Source organism: Euprymna scolopes, chromosome 25 (genome assembly GCF_053919585.1).
Source record: "Euprymna scolopes isolate OS-2025 chromosome 25, ASM5391958v1, whole genome shotgun sequence".
In the NCBI taxonomy this organism is placed as follows: Eukaryota; Metazoa; Mollusca; class Cephalopoda; order Sepiida; family Sepiolidae; genus Euprymna; species Euprymna scolopes.
This window is the reverse complement of record NC_136506.1, coordinates 94,317,873-94,344,323: the sequence shown is the minus strand read 5'-3', so window position 1 is coordinate 94,344,323 and position 26,451 is coordinate 94,317,873. Positions and strand designations below refer to the sequence as shown.

Below are 26,451 nucleotides of genomic sequence, written 5' to 3'. Positions count from 1 at the left end.
AAAAAGGGATAAAATAGAAAAAAGGGATAAAAAAGAAAAAAGAGATAAAAAAGAAAAAAGGATAAAAAAGGAAAAGGGATAAAAAAGAAAAAAGGATAAAAAAGGAAAAGGGATAAAAAAGGAAAGGGATAAAAAAGAAAAAGGATAAAAAAGAAAAAAGGGATAAAGAAAAAAGGGATAAAAAAGAAAAAAGGATAAAAAAGAAAAAAGGGATAAAAAAGAAAAAAAGGGATAAAAAAGAAAAAAGGATAAAAAAGAAAAAAGGATAAAAAAGAAAAAAGGATAAAAAAGAAAAAAGGATAAAAAACAAAAAAGGGATAAAAAAGAAAAGGGATAAAAAAGGAAAAGGGATAAAAAAGGAAAAGGGATAAAAACGAAAAAAGGGATAAAAAAGAAAAAATGGATAAAAAAGAAAAAATGGATAAAAAAGAAAAAATGGATAAAAAAGAAAAAAGGATAAAAAAGAAAAAAGGATAAAAAAGGAAAAGGGATAAAAAAGAAAAAAGGATAAAACAGGAAAAGGGATAAAAAAGGAAAAGGGATAAAAAAGGAAAAGGGATAAAAAAGGAAAAGGGATAAAAAAGGAAAAGGGATAAAAAAGGAAAAAGGATAAAAAAGGAAAAAGGATAAAAAAGGAAAAAGGATAAAAAAGAAAAAGGGATAAAAAAGAAAAAGGGATAAAAAAGTAAAAGGGAAAAAAAAGGAAAAGGGATAAAAAAGAAAAAAGGGATAAAAAAGAAAAAAGGATAAAAAAGAAAAAGGGATAAAAAAGGAAAAGGGATAAAAAAGGAAAAGGGATAAAAAAGAAAAAGGGATAAAAAAGGAAAGGGATAAAAAAGAAAAAGGGATAAAACAGGAAAAGGGATAAAAAAGGAAAAGGGATAAAAAAGGAAAAAAGATAAAAAAGGAAAAGGGATAAAAAAGGAAAAAGGATAAAAAAGGAAAAAGGGATAAAAAAGGAAAAGGGATAAAAAAGGAAAAAGGATAAAAAAGGAAAAGGGATAAAAAAGAAAAAGGGATAAAAAAAGAAAAGGGATAAAAAAGAAAAAGGGATAAAAAAGGAAAAGGGATAAAAAAGGAAAAGGGATAAAAAAGGAAAAAGGATAAAAAAGGAAAAGGGATAAAAAAGAAAAAGGGATAAAAAAGGAAAAGGGATAAAAAAGAAAAAGGGATAAAAAAGGAAAAGGGATAAAAAAGGAAAAGGGATAAAAAAGGAAAAGGGATAAAAAAGGAAAAGGGATAAAAAAGGAAAGGGATAAAAAAGAAAAAGGGATAAAAAAGGAAAAGGGATAAAAAAGGAAAAGGGATAAAAAAGGAAAAGGGATAAAAAAGGAAAAGGGATAAAAAAGGAAAAGGATAAAAAAGGAAAAAGGATAAAAAAGGAAAAAGGATAAAAAAGAAAAAGGGATAAAAAAGAAAAAGGGATAAAAAAGTAAAAGGGAAAAAAAAGGAAAAGGGATAAAAAAGAAAAAAGGGATAAAAAAGAAAAAAGGATAAAAAAGAAAAAGGGATAAAAAAGGAAAAGGGATAAAAAAGGAAAAGGGATAAAAAAGGAAAAGGGATAAAAAAGGAAAGGGATAAAAAAGAAAAAGGGATAAAAAAGGAAAAGGGATAAAAAAGGAAAAGGGATAAAAAAGGAAAAGGGATAAAAAAGGAAAGGGATAAAAAAGAAAAAGGGATAAAAAAGGAAAGGGATAAAAAAGAAAAAGGGATAAAAAAGAAGAAAAGGATAAAAAAGAAAAAGGGATAAAAAAAGAAAAAGGGATAAAAAAGAAAAAGGGATAAAAAAGAAAAAAAAGGGATAAAAAAGAAAAAAAAGGGATAAAAAGGAAAAAGGGGTAGAAAAGAAAAAGGATAAAAAGGAAAAAAGGAATAAAAAGGAAAAAAGGAATAAAAAGGAAAAAAGGGATAAAAATAAAAAGGGGGAAAAAGAAAAACCGGATAAAAAAGAAAGAAATTTAAAAGAATAAAAAGAAAGTAATTAAAAAAACAATCGAATTACTTGATAAGTTCTCTTTCTCGTTTTTCAAGTTGTAACATGCAAGCAGTAAGTTCCATGTATAAGTTATTTGCTCGCTCCAGTTTCCGTTCATAATGTTCTCGGACATCCTGGGCGTGTCTGAAAGAAAGATGAGGATGAAGCATTTAATTAGGAAACAACAAAATAAATCAAGAACAAAATATTCTTAAGGTGCGTCCATTTAATCAGAGTATGACCAGTGGACACAGCTGAAAATATCATTTCAAAGTTCAGTGTGACAGACCAACAGACAATCACCCTCAATGAGATCAATCGACACATTTAAGTATGTAAAGAGTGACAAACTAATAGACAGCCTCTCTTACTGAGATCTAAAACTGATATTTCAAACTTTGGTGTGACAGACCAACACATCTAACATCGATATTTCAAATTTGTGACAAACAATCTTTTTCATAGATGTATGACTATTTACTTGCTTCCCCACAAGGGCAAGGTTCGTTTTTAATATGGTTAAAAATTCAGTTGTCCAAGATGGGGAGATCGGGATTGGGGCAAAATCGTTTACTGACTGAGGACAGAAAACATGAAGTGCTATATCAGAACAGATACTACACTTTGTTCCTAATGAGTGGACAAATCCAAGAATGATATTTCAAATACCAACGTGACAGATCAACAAGGTTTTTCAGCCAGTACCCATAGCTGACGCAAGAAGTCACAATCAACAATATTTTTAGAGTTCGGAATTTGGCAATTTTTGCATACGGAAGATTTTAATTCATTAAAAATGGACACCAGAGATTTTTTTTTTTTTTGGCTAATGATGATGACGAGGAAGAAATAAAAACCCTGATTCGTCCTAAGAAGATTTGTATACGCTGGATGACCTTCATAACGCCAACCCTGTGGTTCTATGAAATCTATTGTTCCCCCTTGCCAAACTTTCACAAAAAAACACTCGACTAGCTACAAACACTATAAACGATTTCCCCCCACTCTCTATCTGTGCTTAAATCTAAACGCAGATTCCATGAACAAAGCTACTATCCCAGAACTGCCCTCCTGTTGAACACTGTTCTGCTGTCCTGCTTCCCCGTCGAATACAACATGTTAGCCTTCAAATCCAATGTAAACAAGTTATTGTTGAGCCGTCCCCATAAATAATCAAATTCTACCCAATTTACACCATTAACGATTACTACACTACCACTTTACATTCATAAACACTTACCCTTGAGTGGCCTTTGGGCCTTGATAAGTGGTGACTCCCACAAAAAACAAAAATAAACAAAAAAAACAGTAAGATGACGGGGATCAGTGCTCCTAGGTGATTACCTACTAAGGTTAAAGAGCACTTCATCTGCCCTTAATTTTGATACAATTTATTTTAACAGTTCTTAACCCCATTTAAAACTGCATAATCTTACTTCACAGATGTATATTTATCATTGATCTTCTGCCTGACACCATGCGTTGACCTTCCATAATTCCCAACCTCCCATGGATACGTATTCTTTGGCTTGTCCTTGAATGCCTCTAAGAACATTAAAAAAACTATAATGAAAGGAAAATAAGTCATATTCAACTGGCTGAATTATCAGACAATGTTCCTAATTTACTATGCCTCCCCACGGGACAAAGTTAGACACCAGGGTCGTTTTTTAATGCGGAGAAAAGGAACAAAAATAAAAATTGTCTCAGTCGTGAAGGATTCATCCTCCACTGACAGAGAACAAAACATTGCAATCAGAAACATAAATAAAAGGATTTTCGTTTTATAGTCACTTCCAAGGCAAGAAATTGTAGTCAGGCATTTTTGCTGAATCCAGAAGTTGACCATTTTTACACAAGTTGAAGATCGGCAATTTTGGTAGGCAGCAAATTTTGGTTTATTTCCATTTGACTTTCAGTTCACCGGTTTTAAAATAAGCAAACAAACATCTGTTTTATAGAACTAACAGAATATTTTCAAACTGGTAAACATTAATCAGAAGGGGCTTTTCCAGGGCATGCATCATAAAACTGAATGCTTAGCAGAAACCGGAAGTCAAAATAAAAATAAATGCGGAACTTGGGGTTGTTTTTTTTTTTTTTTTTTATGGCATATCAACCCTTTTCAGGTTATTTTGTGCCGAATCCAGTTATTTTGAAGAAAAATTTTTTAATAGAATATATATATTTTTTTCAAGTCGGTTTCTATTCAACCCATAGTTGGGACCCTAACAGGTACTACCACATCGGGTCAGAGTGGACTTGGAAGCAATGGCAATTAAAGGATGGCTCCACACTTCCCAAAGCTCGCAAGCTGGGGGCCTCACCATCGGATATAGTTTAAGGTCATATCCAGGATTGGAACTTGGGGATAACCTTTATTTCAAATACCAGATTTTTTTTTTTGCAGCAGTCACTACACCTCCTATGAGCAACTTTTTGTCCGATTCAACAATCGTCAATTTTCTGTAATAGGCAGAAATGAAGTATTTCAAAGCCGAAATTAAAATGACTATGGAAGACCATTTCCGAAGAGAGGGATTGAAAGAATTTAACATGATGACTGCAGAGAAGCGAATCTTTCAGTTCATGAATGATTAACTCAGATTTTTATGAAAAGGGAATAGAAATGATTATTACGTAATTGTGTTTTTTTCCCCAACAGTGTTAGAATGATTGTGCTTTATAGTCAGGAATTGGAAAGATGAGACAGCAATGTAATTACTTGTTAGGATGAATCAGGGTTTTTGTTTATTTCTTCCTCCTCCTCATCTTCATTATTATTATTATTATTATTATTATTTCCATCTGGTTTTCTACTAACAGTGATAAGATCTAGATGGGACAGTTTTTATTCACTGACTCATGGATCGATATATTCGGACATTGATCTCACAAGTACAAAATATAATAAAAAAACTTTGCAAAGCCTTTGACTGAAGGAGTCACCATCAGAGTCGTACAAATGCTAGAAGTGTCCAGCATCAGAGTGTTGTAATCAGATTCCAATTATTATTTTTTTTAATTGGAGGGGTGAGGTTGGGAGGAGGGAGCAAGTGGAAAAAAAAAAGAAAAGAAAAAATGGCTCATCAGAATCAAATATTGATTTCTTAGATTAATTGTTATGAACGACAATTTTGAAAACTCAACAAGATAATTTTATATGCTAGATGAAATATTTTTCAAAAATCAATTTACTCAGGATTTTTTTCTTTTTTCTTTTCAAGTGTCATTTACCCTTGCCAGGTCTTAGCATTTTCCTTTGAAGGAGCAAGTTCCATGGGAATATCAAATTCACAAGCAGTCCCCAGTCACACGTATGTCAGGGGAGATGATGTTGATTTTTTTTGCAGTTCTTGCAGCGAGGTGTCAACCTCTAATTACACAATTCGTTTCCATAAAGAAGAATGGATATTTCAGAATATTTTGCATAGAGGGGAAGGCAATATGTATGCCAGTGGCATTCGCCCTAGATGGGTTGGACCGGCTTCCTTCAAAGGAGAAAATGTCAAGAGAATATTAAATTTACATGTGGTCACCCGCTGCATATATATACCGGTCAGGGGAGATGATGATGTAAGGCTTTTTGCAGTTCTTGCTAGGCGGTGTTGACGCCCTCCAACATGCAGTGCCTAGTATTCCTAAATAGTCATCCACTGACAAGGCTCTGCGATCCAACAAAAACTGATGAATCAACATGATCAAATTGTATATTATTACTTAATGTTGAATGACTTTAAAAATAAGGAATCTCAGTCGGATATTTTGAAATTCTAGGAGTCATAGTTGTGGGAATCCTAGAAGTTGAACCTTGTAGCTTCTGACCCTGCAGCCCTGGCTATAAAGTGACAATTCTATTATTTATATGTTCCTGACTGCATAACATGTCTAATAGTTCAGCTAGTATAATATGACTTATTTTCCTTAGATAATTTTTTGAATGTTCTTAGAAGCATTGAATAAGAAGCCAAAGAATACATACACTGTGCCTTCAATAAGTTTCAAGACTTTTTTGTACAGACATTTAAAACTGTCGTAGACTCTTGAAAATTCAGTATATCATTGCTTTACACTTTACGAGATAACTGACCAATTCTTATGATTTTAGATTCAAATGAACAGCTACAGCAGGAATTGGAACACACCCTACTAAAGCCTGATTATCACAGCTGGTGAATTTAAAAATGCAATCTAGATGTCAGGACACTTTAGAAGAACGATATGCAATAAAATTCTGTTTTAAACTTGGGAAAAATGCCACAGAAATGTATAGAACGCTTCAGACTGCTTTTGGACCATTTTGCATGAATCGAGCATCAGATTTTGAGTGACATAAGAGATTCAAGGAAGGCAGGGCGCCTGTGAAAGATGATGAGAGGTGTGAGAGGGTTAAGGAAGTCAGAATACCAGAGTTGATTGGCCAAATAAAGACTTTCATATATAAGGACCGTTGTGCATCTATAAAGACAATAAGTGCACAGTTTGATGTCAGTGTGGGAACTGTACACACAATTATTTGTGAGGAACTGAAGATGTGGAAGATTTGGACAAGGTTATTCCAAGAATGCTCAGAGAAGATCAGAAAGAAAGACGTTGTCATGACAGTAGGGAGATGATCAAGCTGATCAATTCAGGTTTCTCACCCTCCCTATAGTCCAAACCTTGCTCCCTGTGACTTTTGGTTATTCCCTAAGCTCAAGGAAAACCTTAGAGGCTGTCGTTATGAGACAATTGAGGAGATGAAAGAGGCTGTGATGAGGGTCATTGACACGCTCACATAAGAGGATTTCCATGGGACCTTCTAGAAGTTGTTGGAATGGTACAACAAGTGCATTGCAGCCGGAGGAGATTACTTCAAAAAGGACTAGCTTTTCATGTGTGTACCATCAATAAAAGTTCCCATACGAAAAACATCTAGAAAATTATTGAAGGCACCTTTTATCCATGGGAGATTGGAAGTTTTGGAAGGTCAACGCATGGTGTCAGACAGAAGATCAATGATAAATATACATCTGTGAAGTAAGATTATGCAGTTTCAAATGGGGTTTAGTACTACTAAAAGAAATTATAATAAAATTAAGGCCAGGTGAAGTGCTCTTTAGCCTTAGTAGGCAATCACCTAGAGCACTGATCTCCATCACCTCAATGGGTTGGCATCATGAAGGTCATCCAGCTCATAAAATTTCTTACCTCAACTGAAAAAGTGTCTTTTTAAAGAAAATTTATCACATTTCAGATTATGGAGTTTAAATAATGGTTGATAGGTTGCTTTGGAATTGTTGGAGACGTCCCTCCATGAGATTAATGGACTATCCCATGACGTCACTTCCGGTATTGAGTACTGGTGCCCGGCAGTCTGAGATTGGCACGCGAGCAAGCAGGACGTGTGCAAACATCCTACCATTGAGGAATGGATATACTCAACTCACTTTGCTTGTATATATGTGAATACATGTTTCGTTCCTAAAAATCCTGTGTTCCTTTCGTTTATTACCATTTAATCCTATAACAGGAATCGAATATACAATAAAACCTCTAGATACAAAAGACTCTGCCGATGAAATTTTCAGCTTATGAAACGTGATGCAAACATTTTTTTTGTCCCTGCATACGAAAAAATTTTCAGGATGTGAAAAATATGAGCTACAGAAAGACCATTTTCTTTAAAAATTCTTTTTAAAATCGTGGTTTTATTCGATTTAAAAATCTTTCAGGCATTTTCTGGAAATATTTATGTCGATTTTTATGTAGAAAGCATTTTTTTCTGGGACTTCAATTTATTTTTTCTGCTTACTCCCCCTCCCCCGACAATGAAAATTATTTTACAAGTTGACAAATTGATGTACGCATTTCAATATTTATTTAAAGAATAGATTGAAGAAAATTTTTGTTTTAATTTTTACTATACACCCTCTGAAATTTTTGTAAATAAATGTTTAAATTTCAATGATAATTCTCGCGGTTGAGGTTGGCCATGAGGTTAGTTTCTTGCTAATGGAGTCAGAGATAGCTTTGTGGCTGGGTTTGAATCTCCTCACCAGCAGTAATCATGTCACCCTGCACTGATGATTCCCAAAAGGATGAAACACTAGTGTTTGTAGGCATTTAAAAATTATAATAATAATAATGATATATATATATATATATATATATATATATATATATATATATATATATATACATACACAGTGCCAGCAAAAAGAAAGTCCACACTTGTAATTTTTTCAAAAACTGCAAATTTAAGCTAAATTGAATGTAAATGTTTAAACAACCAATACCTCATTTGATTCGCTTTTTAATCCTCTATAATTTTACCTGTTCATATTTGACTTTTAATTGAAGTATTCTCGTGTTCATGTCAATTTAAAAAAATCACTTCAAATTGTGGAGGCAAAAAGAAAGTCCGCAGCAACAAATTCGCTTAAAACCAGCTTAAATTATCGCCCCTAAATAAGTTTAAAATATCCACTAACAGGCAACAAAGCATCTCTAACAGTAATTGTTGTTGTTCTCGGTTATACAACGTAACATTTAGTCCATATGCCACAACTTTCTCTTAGTGATCATCAGGAGCTCAATAATCTCCACTTTTCTGGTTTATCCAATCGAGAAATTGGCCTAAACTTTGAGGAGAAAACAGTACGAAAGACTGTAAAAGCACCAAAACACCGGCAGTGTTTGTGATGCCCCTAAATCTTGCCGTTTCAGAGTTACTTCTAACAGGGAAGACAATGCTATCAAGATCTGCAGCTTAACAGATTTGAAACGGTTCTCCAATTCCAACAACAGTGTAATCTTGTTAAAAAGTGCTCTCTTTCTACTGTCAAGAACAGATTAAAGGAATTTAATTTGCAAGGATATGTTGCAAGACACAAGCTAATGATTTCTGTATGAACAGAAAGCGCTGTCTGGACTTCGTCAGATGCAAGTTCAATAGGCTAGGCAGTGGTGGTAGGCAGTATGTCCATCGGAGGAAAGACGAAGAATTTAATCCTAGGTGCTCAGTTTCGATGTTGCAAGGTGGTGGAGTTTCAGTTTTGGTGTGGGGCATTATTAGTACCAATGGTCCAGAGCCTATAGTTCACTTGCAAGGTTGAATTAATTCGACCAAGTACATTAATATGTTGACTTAACATTTTCTACCCTACTTTGGTCGGAATTTGGATGATAATCCCATCTTCATGCTGGATAATGCTCCCATTCATACAGCTGGCAGTGTCAAGAAGTTCCTGGAAGGGCATGATGTTCCGTGTTTGGATTGGCCTGTGCAATCTCTAGACCTCAATCTTATCGAAAACGTACGGCATTACATCAAGCAACAGCTATGCAATGATAAAATTTCAAATTTAGAAGAACTTTGGACAAAAATTAAAGAAAAGTGGGATGCCCTTTCCCCGGAGTATTGCTGCAATCTTATTCAAGGAATTCCCAAAAGATTGCAGATTGTCACATTGCAGAAGGGCTATGCTACTAAATAATAACTAGTTCATTGTGTTCCTGTTGTATTTGTGTTGCATTCATGTCCTAAAGTTACATTTAAATAACAATTTTCCATTGTGCGGACTTTCTTTTTGCCTCCTCAATTTAAAGTTATTTTTTTAAATTGACGTGAACACTAGAATATTTCAATTAAAAGTCAAATATGAACAGGTAAAATTATAGAAGAATAAAAGGCCAATCAAATGAGATATAGGTTGTTTAAACAGTTACATTAAATTTAGCTTAAATTTACAGTTTTTGAAAAAAAATTACAAGTGCGGACTTTCTTTTTGCCGCCTGTATATATATATCAGACAGTTGTAATTTGCACACATACACCCATGTAAGATTCAAGCAAGCAATCATACCCAAATGGTTCACAGAGTTTTATAATTATTAATATTTCAGTAATATATCTAGATAAATAGCCAGTGCGTACACTGGCGAAGCATAAGTAGTTTTTTCCACTCATTTTAATGAAATAATGTATATTAGATAATTGATAGTGCAAATAATTAAGACTATTTCTATTGGAATGGGGTTATTAATTAAATTAAGAAATGATAAAAGAGCAACACATAAATCAAGAAATAATTATTGGCCCTTGTAATTAGTATTTTTGAAATTTTATTGGGAAACCTTTGTAGACAGACACTTCATAATTTATTAATGGTTGTGGAAGAAGAAAATACGTCCTGGAAACAATTGACTGGGGTGGGGGGGGGAGAAGAGATAAAGGAAAAAATAGAGAGGAAAGGAAAGATGAAGATAAATAAAGAAAGGGCGAGAAAGAGAGAGAAACGGAGAAAGAGAAGGAAGGGGAGAAAGAAAGGGAGGGGCAGAAAGGAAGGGAGGGGCAGAAAGAAAGGGAGGGACAGAAAGAAAGGGAGGGACAGAAAGAAAGGGAGGGACAGAAAGAAAGGGAGGGACAGAAAGGAAGAGAGGGACAGGAATAGAGAAAAAGAGAGAAATTGGGAGAGAAAAAAAGGTAGAAAGAGAGAGACAGGGGGAGACGGAGGACAAAGAGCAGGAGAGAGAGAGAGAGAGAGAGAGAGAGAGAGAGAGAGAGAGAGAGAGAGAGAGAGAGAGAGATTGTTAATGTGTGTGCATCTTGCTTGTTAGCTGCCTGAATCATCAGGCTACCAGCAGAGCAAGAAATAATATTGATCTGCCAGAAGTGATGAGGAGGCTGGGGGAATTTGACTTGGGATAAAACTGAAATCTTCCTCCCCCTCTTCCTTCCTACCCCCCCCCCTCGTCCCTTTCTCCTCCATGCGGCTGTTGTTGTTCTCCTTCTTACAAAACGGGATGAAAATATTTTAATGGCTGACCTATTTCAGAAATTACAATGAATCTCATAATGCGAAGTTTCCAACCCTCCCCTTCCCCCTCACGCACATTCTCTAACACCTCCACCCACTACTCAAATACGAACAACAAACCAACTTGATGCTGTGGAGGCGGTAACGATTACAAAACAAATCGTCCTCTAGAGATCATTTATTTTTTTATATATGCATTTTTTTAAAATCCCTATTTACTTGTCTCCCCGCGAGGGCAGAGTTAGATACAAGGCCGATTTTTAAAGTGGGGTAATAATCCATCTCCACACAAAGAGGCTCTCTGGATTGAGACCAAAAATAAAAATGGTCTCAGTCTAGAAAGACTTCTACTCCAATGATAGAGAACAGATACTACACTTTGATTTATATATTTTATTTTGCAAAACAAAGTTTAACAAAACAAAATCAGGTGCAAGGCCAATGAAGGAAATGGGGAAGGGGGTCTATGATCATTCTTGTCATTGTACCTTTGTCTAAGCTATTCCTAGCTTCAGTTCTCAGTGACCATAATACCACATTCACACGATGGGTGCTCCTACTAAAGATTCCCAAATAAAGTGCTTTTTTTTTTATATGTATCTATAATAATATATATCTAATAATATATATATATATATATATATATATATATATATATATATATATATATATAATGCTCCGTATCTTACGTTGAGCATTTGGGAAGTGATACACAAATTACCATTAGCATATGAAGCGATGCTCTTTGTGTAAACAAACTGAGTTTAGGTATTTGGACAATGTCAAAACATTGTTAATTCACTGTCCGCATAGCAGCAGCCATATAGCACAACAGTTAAGACCTGATTGTCGTTTGGGCGATCGAGTTTCGATCCTGGCTTGAGGTAGTTGCTTGTCTAGCCACACTGATGAGCTGTGAAACAGCGAAACAGTACTGTATGTGGATGACCATATATATATATATATATATATATATATATATATATATATATATATACAATCTATGTAAAAAAAAAAATTAGAAAAATCGTTTTTATTAAGTAAGATTATTTCATTGATGTGTGGTGAGGGAAAAAACATTAAAAAAAACAAAAAAAAACAAAGTGCAAGTAAGGCTCTGTTCCAACCCAAAAGCCGAAAAAAGAAGTAAATATAATCCATCTCTACAAAAAGCAGCACACTGGAAGAAATAAAAATGGCCCTCGTCTAAAAGGGTATTTTGGATTGAAACAAGAATAGATATTACACTTTGAATTATTTAAACAAGTTAGGCATAAGGTCATCAAAAATGTAGCGAATGAGACTCTCATTGATCATCCCTTGTCTACCCTATTCTTAGCTAGAGTCAGTGCAGTCACCACAATACCACATTTACTTTAGGGATTATCCTATTTAAGTGTCCCAAAATATATTTAAAAATTTTTTATTTTTAATACATATATGTGTGTACAAATTCATTGCAAGTGGGGAGTTGAGCAACAACAAAATAAAAATTGAGAGTAAGACTGTTCCTACTTTTTCTAAAGATTAGACCATCTATTGTTTTTTGGATTGTTTAAGAGCGAAAACAAGACATTTTTTGCCTAACCATGGTGGTTTGGTATATGTCTGCCTGAAGCTAAGACTATGGGATTATTTTTATTACTTATTAATGGAGATTTGGTATCTGTATGTCTGAAATCAAAATTATACTATTATTTTTATTACTCATGGTGGTTTGGTATATGTCTGTCTGAAGCTGAAAATATACTATTATTTTTATTACTAATGATGGTTTGGTATATGTCTGTCTGAAGCTGAAAATATACTATTATTTTTATTACTAATGATGGTTTGGTATATGTCTGTCTGAAGCTGAAAGTAAACGATTATTTTATTAGTGGAGATTTGGAATCTGTCTGAAGCTGGACCTATACTATTACTTCTATTATAAATAGAAATTTAGTATCGGTCTGAAGTCAAAATTATACTACTACTATTAATGGAGTACTGTATTATTGTTCAATGTTTAATTTGGGGAATGGAGGATAGTGTAGTATATGTTTTAGGGAATGTGAGTTTGGAGGTATATTTCTTGAGAGTACGGACCAAAAATAAAACTTTTGATATTTATTTTTTTTCTGTTTTGGCTTATAATGTGTAAAAATAAAAAATAAATTAATTAATCTAATATCATCCTGAGAAGCTAAAACCATTCCGGATGCTGGAAAGCTTAAACCATCCCGGATGCTGGAAAGCTAAAACCATCCCGGATGCTGGAAAGCTAAAACCATCCCGGATGCTGGAAAGCTAAAACCATCCCGGATGCTGGAAAGCTAAAACCATCCCGGATGCTGGAAAGCTAAAACCATCCCGTATGCTGGGAAGCTAAAACCATCCCGGATGCTGGGAAGCTAAAACCATCCCGGATGCTGGAAAGCTAAAACCATCCCGGATGCTGGAAAGCTAAAACCATCCCGGATGCTGGGAAGCTAAAACCATCCCGGATGCTGGGAAGCTAAAACCATCCCGGATGCTGGGAAGCTAAAACCATCCCGGATACTGGGAAGCTAAAACCATCCCGGATGCTGGGAAGCTAAAACCATCCCAGATGCTGGAAAGCTAAAACCATCCCGGATGCTGGAAAGCTTAAACCATCCCGGATGCTGGAAAGCTAAAACCATCCCGGATGTTGGAAAGCTTAAACCATCCCGGATGCTGGAAAGCTTAAACCATCCCAGATGCTGGAAAGCTTAAACCATCCCAGATGCTAGAAAGCTTAAACCATCCCAGATGCTAGAAAGCTTAAACCATCCCAGATGCTGGAAAGCTTAAACCATCCCGGATGCTGGAAAGCTTAAACCATCCCGGATGCTGGAAAGCTTAAACCATCCCAGATGCTGGAAAGCTTAAACCATCCCGGATGCTGGAAAGCTTAAACCATCCCGGATGCTGGAAAGCTAAAATCATCCTGGATGCTGGGAATCAAAAACCATCCTGGATTCTGAGAACAAGAAGCATTTTTGTTTTTTACCAATATTCTTAATCTTTCTTACCTGAGTTCTTCTTTTCTGCGACGAACCAGTTCCTCCTCAAGCTGTGGTATATGCGAACCTTTACTTCGAAACTTTTGTAGTTGTTCCGCAATTTCTTCTCTCCAAAATATCTGCAGAAAAAACACAAAAACACATCCGTAGGTAAAAGTGGGTAAAGTAATAAAAATCTATCTATCTTCTATTATATATAAAAGAAACTTTGTGTGTACATGTATGTGAATTCCCTATGGACTTGAAAACGGCTGGGCCGGTTTTTATGAAATTTCACTCAAAGGTACTTTATATGTCAGGCAATGTTCTTAGATAGGTTTTGTTATTGGAATTGATAAGAATCGATAATAAATAATCAAAATAATCCAATGAAAGAAGGAACAGGCGATTATGAAATTTCAAACGAAGATTTTCTATGTGTCTGGCAATGTTCTTAGATAGGTTTTGTATCGGAAGGTATTTGATAAGTATCGATAATCGAAATAATCCAATAAAAGAAGGATTTTTACCAAAGTTAACATCTTACACATTCTAACCTCACAAGTGTATTTGAGAAGTTTTATTATCACATATGGCCAAAAGTCTGTCATATAAAATCAACAGTAGGTTCTTGGATATGATAATCGTTGATCATCATTCAATCACGGGCAACATTGGGTTTCCCTGCTAGTAAATATATAATCTATTAAAAAAAGTTATAGTATTTTTCCAGTTTGTCTGTCCATATGAAAATAGAAACACATGATTGCCTATTCCATATTTTTGTCAACCAGAGTTCACATTACTTAATACGGTGTTACAATGTAAAACTGCATCTTCATGCCTATAAAGTTATCTCGTCTTATTCTCAAAGTCAGACCCAAATAAGATTTAAGTTGGCAAATCAAACTTTCCAAACCAACCAATTTTCATTTTTTATTGTTGTACCATGTTATTGGAAATATAATAGCGTACTGTTGCCACATTTGGGCAGGAGCTGCTAAAAGCACCCTATCCTGCCTTGACAGTTCAAAATAGACTTCCTCGCCTACAAGGGGGATGCCCTTTTCTCTTCCCTGCAATCTCTTTCCCACAGAAGAGATATTGCGAACCTGTCTCTGTTTTATAGTTATTTTCATGGCAAGCACTTGTCTGATCTCCACTCTATGGTTGCACCCTCCCCCAATCTTTCATGAAAAACACTCGTCTAGCTGAAACCACTATCAATTTCCTCCACTCTTTCTCAGTGCTTAAACCTAAACGTGGATTCCATGAACAAAGCTTCTTTCTTAGAACTGCACGCCTGTGGAACTTTCTTCTGTTTGGCTGCTTTACATCTGACTACAATTTGGTTGTCTTCAAGTCCAATGTGAACAAGTTCTTGATGAGCCGTCTATTTAATTAATCCAATTCATCAAATTTGCACTACGATTAATTTTTAAAATTATTTAGACTTGCCCAGTAGTCTGTGTACTCTTCACCTCCTCACAACTCTCAGTTTTTCATATCTGAATTATATATATATTTATTTATTTATTTATTAAAGATAATCAAAAAAAAAAAACCCTAATCAAAATTCATCCCAAAGTAGCAAAACTGAAGCTGATCTGCCATGACACTATATACAAATGTAGGCAAATTTAGGCATATTTTGTTGGTTTGACAATATCTGTTCTTTTTTACCAATTGCCATAAAATGTTAACCATAGAAAATTAAAAAAGCTTGCAAATTTTCATGTAGTTTCGTCCCATAGAACCAATGATATAAGCATTTCAATATTCAATTTGGCTACCAGTATATATATATATATATATATATATATATATATATATATACAGAGAGAGAGTGAGAGAGAGAGAGAGACAGATAGATATATAAATATACCACCTTTTTTGGTGATTTTATAAGTTCCAAATCTCAGCAACTATTGATCAGAATTTAACAAATGAAGGCTTGTTGGAAAGATAATGACCTGAGTTGTATAGTGGGTTATATGACATCTGCTCTTAAGGTTGCACATTAAGGGGATCATCCATCATCTAGAGCCTATTTTTGGTACATTTTTACAGCCATAAAATGTTTTAATTATAGTCATTTGTTTTCCTAGTTTTGCACATGAATTACAAAATATCTGATATTTCCCCAAAATGTCTAGCCTTGATGAAGGGGAGACTAAAACTTGCTGCTATAGTTTCAAATGATCTGAAATAACAGCAAGGGGAGACTTGATTCCAAATATTTCTCATGTCATATCTCCCCTATTTGGTTTTCACACATAAAGTAAATTCCACAGTATATAAGGATTATTTGATACTAGAGCTATTCATTATCATACCCTATTTCCAAAAGAGGGGAGATATAACATTTGAGAAATATTTGGAATCAAGTCTCCCCTTGCTATTATTTAAGATCATATGAAACCATACCCTCACCGATTCTAGTCACTCATCTCAACCAAACAGTAAAAATATACCATTAAGCAGCAATATACTGCAAGAGATCTGCAAGGGTTTGAACCTTGCATAGCCAATTCCATAATCTGCGATGGCATCCACTAGGTCAATTATATACCTAACAATACAGAAATAATCAAATATGTCAAGGGTGTGAATTCCATATGGAAACGTTGATTTAATTTGATTAAAATAAAATATGCACCAAGTGCGCTTGAAAGCCAAACCACAGCGTAATATTAGAAAAATAAACAAATATTTTAATTGTTTGAAATTTATAACATAAATATATTTCGGGGCTAAACTCCATCCTCAGTATGTTGTTTTCTTTCTTTTGTTCTTTCTTGCCATGTTGTAAAGTTAGAGAAAGAAAAGTCTATGGAACTCACACCCTAGATGTTATTCACGGCTCTTTACAGACAGACTTTTCTTTCTCTAACTTTACAACATGGCAAGAAAGAAAAGAAAAGAAAAAAAAGAAAACAAAATACTGAGGATGGAGTATAGCTCCGAAATATATTTTTGTTATAAATTTCAAACAAGTAAAATATTTGTTTATTTTCCTTATATTACGTTGTGATTTGGCTTTCAAGCGCACTTGATGCATATTTTATTTTAATCAAATATGTCTTTTATGTATAGGATTTGAAAACTAGTATTAACCTGTGCTTCTTTGAAATCTTCTCTGTTGAAGTTCAAGAGTTCTGGAGATGCAATTTCAAGATGCATTAAAATTTGCCGGAAAGACATTCGATTACGAGCTTTGGCTCTCCTGCAAAAAAAAAAAAAAGGATATCAAATCAAATTCCAAAGAAGAAAATATAAGACAAAGATTTTTTTAATCCAATTTACCAAATTTCCACTACCAACGATTACTACAATATTGTCTCATTAATATTTGTACACCCATTAATCTTTATTCTTGAGTGGCTTCCAGGCCTTGATAAGTGGTGACTTCCTTATAAAAAAAAAAAAAAAAAAAAAAATCACCATTCCTGATTTGAAATGTAAGACCTACATCTGATTTGTCGCAAAAACCACTGGAAAAAAAAACAAAATGGTGAAATCATTTACCACTCCAAAAAAGTCTCTCACTCCTGATGCAATCCTCTATATGTACAAGAGTCAAACACGTCCAAAGATGGAGTACTGTTGCCACATCTGGGGAGGAGTCCCTAAGAATACCTTTTGCTGTCTTGAAAAGTTATAAAAACCGTCTTCGAAATTTAGTGGCCGAGGACCTTTTCACCTCCATACTTCCTCTTTCTGACAAAAGAGACATTGCAAGCTTATCTCTGCTATATCGTTACTTTTATGGTAAGTGCTCGACTGAGCTCCAATTTATGGCTCTTCTCTGTAAAACGTTTGTAACAAATATTTGTCTAGCTACAACAACCGTCGGCAATTTCCTGTTGTTCTCTATCTGTGCCTAAAACCTCAAACTAAGTTTCTTTTCTAGAACTGTTCATCAGTGGAACCCAATATTGTGGGGCTGCTTCCTGGCTGACAATAACATGGTTGTTTTCAAGTCTAATGTAAATAAGTTCTTGTTGAGCCATCCTCTTAAATAATTAAGACTTACCCCAGTTCCACAATTACTGATCATCATGGTTGTCGCATCATCTACCTAACATTCATTAAGCGTTATCCTAGAGTGAACTCTGATAAGTAGTAGCATCCCAAGTAAAAAACAAAAAGTTCATAAAGCCCTAATTGATTGGGGGGGGGGGGGGTCAGCTAGTGATCATATGATTTGTGTTACATTTAAACTTCTTAACCTACACTAGACTCTTACCAAAATACCACATTCACTTCTATGGATTGATCCTACTTAGATAATTGAATTTAATTTCAGAAGAGTTTCCAATGGGTAGCTATTCTGTACAAGTCTTGGAGATAAATTTCCAGTGATAGATACAGGTACTGGACTTTATAATTTTGCAGGCAAAGAGCAAAAGATCTTTCTCGTGTTGACACTGAAAAAATTATGTGCTAGAATATTAAAAAATTGAATATTTTTATAGAGTAATTCTGGTTTTTGATTGGTTGCTAGCAGAACATGGCTCAATTTGATTGGTCAGTTTCTATCACCAGTTTCTAAACTTTCACGAAAAACAATCGCCTGGCCCAAACCACTATAAATAATTTCCCATACTCCTTGTCTGTGCCTAGACCTAAATGTAGATTCCATGAACAAAGCTTTTTTCTTAGAACTGCACACCTGTGGAACTCTCTTCCGATTGCCTTCTTTCCATCTGACTACAATCTGATTGTCTTCAAGTCCAATGTAAACAAGTTCTTGATGAACCGTCCCCCTAAGTAATCCAATTTACAAAAATCCCACTACTTATGTTTACTACGCTATAATCACATTGACTAATGTATACCCATTAACCCTTATTCTTGAGTGGCCTCCGGGCCTTGATAAGTGATGATTCCTGTGTAAAAAACAAAAAGAAAAAAAAAAAAAAAAAAAAAAAAAGAACCTTACAACTTTTAGTGAGCATACCCTTAAATAAAAAATATGGCAACAATTCCCAGTTTAAATTAATGATAACTTACCAACATTGTTTTAATAACTGCTGGAACCCTTCTGGACATGTAGATGGCACTGGTAAATGTAGACTATTGCTGCCAACTCCCCAAATAATTGCTGATGAATCAACATCCCTATAGGGTATTTCTCCCGTCAGTAACTCCCATAATACGACACCAAATGACCTGGAAATGGAAAAGAATTCGATAACTGAAGAATTTTCATTTAAATTATTAACTGAACAAAGAAAGCAAATTTAATTAATTATATGATATTGCAGACGAAATTGCCTGGATAATTTGCACAGTGAACTAATAACTACCAAGGAGAGATGCTAGTTGTAGGGTTTGGTCTGTGTGTGTGGCACAAGGGCTGATAAAATGTCAATCAACCTCGAAAGGAGACTGGACATTATATGATAAAAAAAAAAAGAAAACAAACTGACATATTGTAGATTTTGATGTCCCAGCAGATCACAGGGTGAAGATCAAAGAGACAGAAAAACGAAACAAATGTCGAATGTATATATAATTTTATAGCTTGCACTTTTCAATTGCTAAAATCGTATAGACAACTGGCAATTCTTTTGTCATTTTTCCTAAAATCAACACAAACAATTTTATCAACATATAAATTTTATTTACAATTAAGCTTTTTACCAATTGACAATGAGAAAGACGTTAGTATCAGGAGTGGCTTGGTGTATGGCATGACAATGGAGAGCTGTCAAAAATGTCAATCACGCTCGACCGCTGTCAGTCTGCTCTCTTGTTTATGTTATCTCTTATATAGACATCAACCGACATTCCTGGGAATATAAATATTAAGATATTACAGTTTTTTTTTTCTATTTTGCATTGCTTAATTCATAAACTCTCGACCTGGAATGTAAACAGTTCTTTGTTTTCATGATAATTATAATTTCTGTCATTTTTATGGGACACAATAATGTAGATCAAAATCCATCTGGAATGTGCATATGTACACACCTCGGCTTTCCTGGGCATCGCCACGTCTCTATATGCAATATTTTTTTAAGTTTGTTCATATGCAAATAGAAACATATGAGTGGTTGATAAAAAATGTATAGGAAAAGTACTCATTACTAAGGCACTAGTTTTTACAGCGTCAATATTGTAGTTAGAATCTTACATAAATTATAAAATACGTTCTCTCCCAAAGTATATTTGTACACATGTAGTCAGTCCTCACTCATCAGTCTTCATCATGATAAGAGCAAAAATCAGATGGATATACAATGTTAGGCCAGATTAGATCTGGGATATCAGCTCTGATACTTGAATATACCAACGTTTGAGGAACTCTGGTTACGTTGATTTGGCAATATTGAGAAGAGCTATTCTTAGATAAGAAAATGCAGATGCCTTGAAGTGAGAGGGTGGAGGAAAATGAGATGACAACTTCGAAGTAAACAATGAGTAAGGATCTTGGTGGAATTTGAATGGAATTATCCTTCAAGACAACCAAGTCTGGACACTGAGATTGTGGGCTGCCAGAAAATGTCAGATCCTTGACCAAGTGAAATAAGACAATAAAATGGAGGATGATGATGAGAATGATGAAGATGATGAAGATGCAAATGAAGATGATGACGATGCAGATGATGATGAGGTGGATGAGGATAATAAAAATGAGAATGATGAAGATAAGGATGATGAAGATACAGATGAGGATAATAAAGATGAGAATGATGATGAAGATGAGGAATAAGCAGATGAAGATTAAGAGTATGAAAAGGAGGAGAAGAATGATGAGGAGTATGATAAAGATGAGGATGATGTCGGGGAAGATGAGAATGATGTGAAGGAGGATTGTCACCCAGGCAACGTCAGGTAGCTGCACTAGTTTTAAACATAACTACGTTATTGAAACTAACCATGAGCAAAATCTGTTTGATATCGGAGGAGTAGTGACATTTGGCTTAGAAAGCACTTAAGCACATCGAAGAATTCTTCAGATTTGGTTTGTTCTTCGTCGTCGTAGACCTTTTTGAAATGGGGAAAAAGGACAAGAATTTGGATCACTAGTCAGGCGAAGAAACCCTCCAGCTTCCTGCACAGTTGATCACAATATCTCAGTGTGCTTGCATCCCATCAAAAATGTCACAGGATTTGATTGAGTTCAGACTGCTTATAGCTAAAGATGCGGGATACTGCGTTTAGATGTGTTGATGCATCTTGATGAGTTTTATTCAGTTTCTTCATCTTTTTTAAATGTAAAGATAAAATTGCTTAGTTCAAATAAATCTTTATCTTTTGTTTTGGAATTTTTGAGATGAGGATTGATAATTTGGATTATTCGAACTACTGTTCTCATCTTGGAGATTATTCCCACAATGTTTCAGCAGATGAGACCTCCAACCTTCTTCAGAGATATCTTCTTCAACTTTGAATTCTGTACCTTGCACTCAGGAATCTGAAGTTTGAATGGAATCCTCTACTAAATCTAGGGGGGTGGGGGGTAGTTTGCTCTGTAGAACTGTCACGTAATGGATATAAGTAGTAAATTTCAAGCAGCAGTCTTCTGGAGATTGAGAGTTCAATTCTCAGTTGCAGTAATACTAAGAATACAATTACGAATTATTTAAGACTTCTACCTGGTCATGGCTGACAGAACAAGGGTAAGCTACTCCAATGAAGTAAATACAGGGTTCTGTTTGAACCTCCATACACCTTTGTGATATCCGTGAACTGACCTTCTCTTCTCAACAGCTAGTCCCCCAAATATTTTTTCTTCTTGACTGAAAATCGTAAATGTTCCATATTACTCTCAGTCGATCATAGGATTAATCACATCCATTTTTTCTCAACTTATCGCTTTCCGGCTACCCAGAAACTAACAACTAATTATCAGGGTGCCATCCTGTCTGGGAAGTTTACAGGATTACAGACCTCCTTATCGCCATCCACTTATATAACTTCCTCATCATTTCTCAGCAGTCCCGGCTGTTTATGTTGTACGAGTTTAGTCTACAATGCTTCAGATGAAATCTGAACATCAAAGTTCGTTTTGAAGACAATATTCAAGCATTTCAACCTCCGTCTAAACGCTGAAAAAAAAAAAAAAATTCAACTTACCAGATATCTACTTTCTCAGAACAAGGCTCATTTCTGATAACCTCTGGTGCCATCCAGGCCACGGTGCCAGCGAAGGACATTTTGGTGCTTTTTTCGTTCCATTCTCGACTAGTTCCAAAATCGGAAATTTTAACAATGTCATTCTTGGCTACAAGAACACTGAAAAGAAAATTAAAAAAAAAAAAAAAAATGTATAAATAAATAATTAGCAAATTATTACTGAATCACTTATTAGTACTTCAAAATGGAAAAATTTAACATTTTTGTGAACAGGAAAATGATAATGGTAAAGGATTCATATTATTTCGATTCCACAGACAACTGTTCAAATCTTGAGTGTAATTTTCATCACAATATTTTGGTCGATGTAACCTTCGCCCTTCTTTAGGTGTTTCTTGATAAACTCAGAAATGTAAACTTGGGAATTTAGATGGAATTCTGAACAGAACCTTTTATTTACTTTACAGGGGTAGCATGCACTTGTTCGATCAGCAATGTCTGGATAGAGGTCCCAAGTAATTTGCAATTGTATTTTTTGGTCGCCAACACTGAGAATTGAATCTTCAACCTTCAGGAAAATATCATTTTTGCAACTGAATTTTTTTAAGTACTTGTGGTCAGAAGCTAAGAAAAACAGAAGTCTTACCATGGGTGTGGAGCGAGTGAGTTCAGGCCCAGAAAAGGAAAAACAAAGATGGCGGCCAGCATTTTATTATGCGCGTTCTCGCAAAATCTTGTGTGCACGTGAAGCTGGAAACTACAAAACGAGCTTCAGTGTTCGGTGCTGGAGAGATTCCAGATCTGGCAGGAGAGTAGGCGCAACGGGAGTGGAGATTCTACTTTCTTGGATTTATTCCCTTTTGTGTGTTTGAGGTGACCCCCCCTCCCCTCAGGAGGCGCACTGCAGTTTTAGGACCTTGCCCCCCCCTTTTTTTTTTTTTAAAGATGGTATTTTCAGTACTCTAACCACTGCGCCACAGGTTTTTGTGGACAATTCTAGTACAAATTTTAGGAGTGTTAAACCTTTTATTTCTAGTTGCAAATATCAAATAATACAATAAAATAAACAAGCGAAATAATACAAGTTAATTAAGAATAAAACATCAGTTTGATAGACAACCTATGATTGACAAGGGTTGTTACTTACTTTGGTGATTTGAGATCTCTATGAATTATTTTGTGAGAATGCAAATAGTTCATCCCACTGGCAATCTGTTTCGACCAGTCTAAAATGAGTGCAGGAGGAATTTCTTTGCCATCTCGAAGAATTTCATACAGTTGCCCATAAGGACAGTATTCCATGATAATGCAAAAACATGGTGCCTGAGTGCATACTCCCCTGAAAGATTAAAAAAGAAAAAAAAAATATTAAAGTGTGACAGAAGAGAATAACAATAAAATAAAAAGATTTTTAAAAACTGGTCGATGTCTCTATTTGTTCGGGAGAGAAATCATCATCAGACTTTTTCTTTTGGTAGGTTCTTTGATATGACAGGGGTACATTTGAAATGAATGCTTCTTTTTAAAGCATAATTTAAACATGATACTTGATTTTTTTCATTTTAAACTTTAATTCTAGCAATTATCACCGCACAAGCAGAAAGACCAGACATATAAAATCAACAGTAGATTCTTTGACAAGACTGGGGTGCCTTCAAAATAAATGCTTCTGTTTAGAACACAACTGAACCAGGATACTTGACTTTTTCATTTTACAGTTTCGACGTTAATTCAAGCAATTATATATAAAAAATAATTTTATAAAATCAACAATAGGTTCTCTACACTGCAATGTAGAATACTACGTATTGTGGACTAAGTCACGATGGGGTGACATGTCAAACTTCCATCCAATGCACTGTGGTGAGTCCCCGACTAGAGCAAACAATTTGATTGAGAAATGAACAATTTCACTGGTTTCGATGTCAATAAAAGTATTGGAAATGTGAAACCTGCATTGATTCTCATTTAATCCTGGGCAATGTTAGGTATCCCTGCTAGTAGGTCTATATATATATATAGTGTAAAATTTTGTTAAAAATTCAAAGACTCAAGTTTTCTTTTTATAACCTTCGTTTATTTCCTGGATTTTTTCCATTACAGCTGTTTCATTAATGGGTAGGCAATTTTATGATTTATGTTTCTGTAAAAATGAAGAGGCGCTAAAACACTAAGTCTTCTATGAATAAGTTGTTTAACAACAAAAGTCTCAGAAAATAATGATTTTAGTCGTTTAATAAAAAATCATATATTACAGTAGAATCCCGGGATATGGCATAAAAAATTGGTAACAAAATACAGTAAAGTATATAATACATGCGAATATTGTCAAATAATATTATAAATAACATAGTAAGGTGGGGCAAATACTGAGACCAGGGGCCGGAAAACATATTCCATATCATAAGCTGAAAAAACCGTATCCTAGGGCCACTGGTTTGGTTTTCGACATTTTTAAATAAATTAGCCTGAGTACCCAGCGTTGCCCAGCGTTGCCCAGCGTTGCCCAAGTGTTTGAAGATGTGTATTTAGCAAAAAAAAAAAAAAAAAAAATTGTAGTAGGCAGGCAGGCTTGAACCTGCAACGCAAAGGCGGAAAAGAAAGTGGAGGTGTGTGTAAGGGTGTTGGTTGAGCAAAAAACAATTAGGAGTAGTAAGCAGGCTTGAACCTGTAACGCAGCAGAGGAAAAGGAGGTGAAAAACAATGCACGGCTTTATCGATGCGCCTACCGCGATTGTGACGTCATGGGCGGTCAAAATAACGTGTTTTATGTGACGTCGTTTATGCGAGGTTGGAATGACTTGCAAAAATGTCAACGAAAAAAAATCGATCCCTCCTTGTAGAAAAGTGCTCAGTTGAGGGTGAAAGAATGAATGTTTTTGGCCAATTTTTTTATATTTATCATCCGAAGGGTCAAGCTTCAAAAGGATGTCGATCTTGTGAAAATCCGTCGCCTCTGTTGAAAATTTTAGGCAGACATACAAACATACATACATACATACATTTAAACAGACAGGTGAGATTTATATTATAGAAAAAAAAAAAAATAAAAAATAATGATTGCTTGCATTGTTTTGGTTATTCGGACGATTATTCTCAATCTTGGGTGTTATTGACACAACTTTTCGGTCGATGAAACCTACAACCTTCCTCGGGTGTTAAATCCATGTTTTCTTTTCTCTAAGGAAAGGACGGGTAGAGAAAAAGAAGCATGGATTTAATATTCCAGGAAGGTTGTAGGTTACAAAAACCGAAACACTACAAACGTTGCCAATAACACCCAAGATGAGAATAATTATCAGAGTAACGAAAAAAGTACAAACACTCACATCTCATCTGAAAAATTTAGAATTGCAGATAAAAAGTTTGTTTATATGTCTGACTGCCAAGTGTTCATGACGTGTGCTAATGCCAGGACACATATTCTTCCAGTCTTTATATTAAGTGGAAGTAACATTTATTATCCATAGGGTGAACGCACCACAGCAATAAGTGGTGAGTCATCTTGTAAAATAAAACAAAAACCCAAAAAACAACTTACTTGAATGATATAATATTAGGATGATTTAATTTGCGAAGATTTTTGATATCAGTTTCTTTGACGTCTCTGACTTTTTTCACCGCTACTTCCTCCGAATTAAGTTTCCCCAGAAAGACAGCGCCTTGTGCTCCACTTCCAAGCCACTGAAGGTCTGTTATGTTCTCAAAAGGAGTTTCCCAATCATCTACAATACAAGAATACACAACATTATTATTATTATTATACTAAGGCTGAGTCAATCAACATTAGCCCCCCCCCCACATTTTTTCCCCCTATTTATTTTTATCACACAAAATACATGCTAAAATATTCCTCGGTTTTAGGACCTAGTTTACATTAAAACTTCTATTTTAATTGTTTTTAATTAGCCGTAATTTGCAATTAAATCACCAAGTGATTATCTCTCTTTGTAATTTTCTATCACTTTCACCCTCTTTCAGTGTATGCTGATTGAATTCTCACCCCTTTGCTCTTATTTCATACAAAATTTATTAATCTTGCTTCTGAACATTTCTCTCTCTCCCTCTCTGTTTATTAATAGTTGAAGCTGAGTAAGATAAACAAAAGTGAATATCACCACAAGTAGTAATACTATTTTAACCAATAACTGTAACACAAGAGATAACCAGGATGGCAGAAGTCTGTGATATTTCCAGAACTGAAAAAGAGATTATATTCTATAAAATATCAGAGACGTCTATGATCCCAGTTATCTCAAACAGTAAGTCTAGTTTATCGTTTTGTTTCTCTGATCTGGAAAACAAATGGATATCTGAAGACATATAAAATCAAGCTCTACAAGACCCTCTTTCATTCGCCCATTTTTATCCATACGTCACAACACCTGGTTACTTGCATTGCTATAGCCTTTTTATACTCTTCCACATTTATTTACCAAAAATGTTTCAAGCAAACTACCTTTCCCTCTCATCTCTGTAAGAATTTAGCGAAAGATGTTTCTCACTTTCTTCATTTGCTCATCTAATTTACATGATGTGTCCGTATTCACCATAACCACATGAATTAGACAAATCTCTTTAC

At 34.8% G+C, this 26,451-nt stretch overlaps 1 protein-coding gene across 6 annotated transcripts in view; it reads right to left on the bottom strand.

The window, feature by feature from the left end:
• Positions 1-26,451, bottom strand: part of LOC145247521 (mitogen-activated protein kinase kinase kinase 13-like) — a 280,001-nt gene that overhangs the window by 82,568 nt on the left and 170,982 nt on the right. For all 6 annotated transcript variants that reach the window (XM_080109342.1, XM_080109340.1, XM_080109343.1 and 3 more), the window contains exons 4-10: positions 25,411-25,594; positions 23,017-23,208; positions 21,870-22,028; positions 18,798-18,956; positions 16,899-17,007; positions 13,812-13,921; positions 2,003-2,119 (exon numbers count right to left, since the gene is read on the bottom strand). In XM_080109342.1, the coding sequence (XP_079965468.1) occupies positions 2,003-2,119; positions 13,812-13,921; positions 16,899-17,007; positions 18,798-18,956; positions 21,870-22,028; positions 23,017-23,208; positions 25,411-25,594 (1,030 nt within the window). The remainder of the gene's footprint in view (positions 1-2,002; positions 2,120-13,811; positions 13,922-16,898; positions 17,008-18,797; positions 18,957-21,869; positions 22,029-23,016; positions 23,209-25,410; positions 25,595-26,451) is intronic.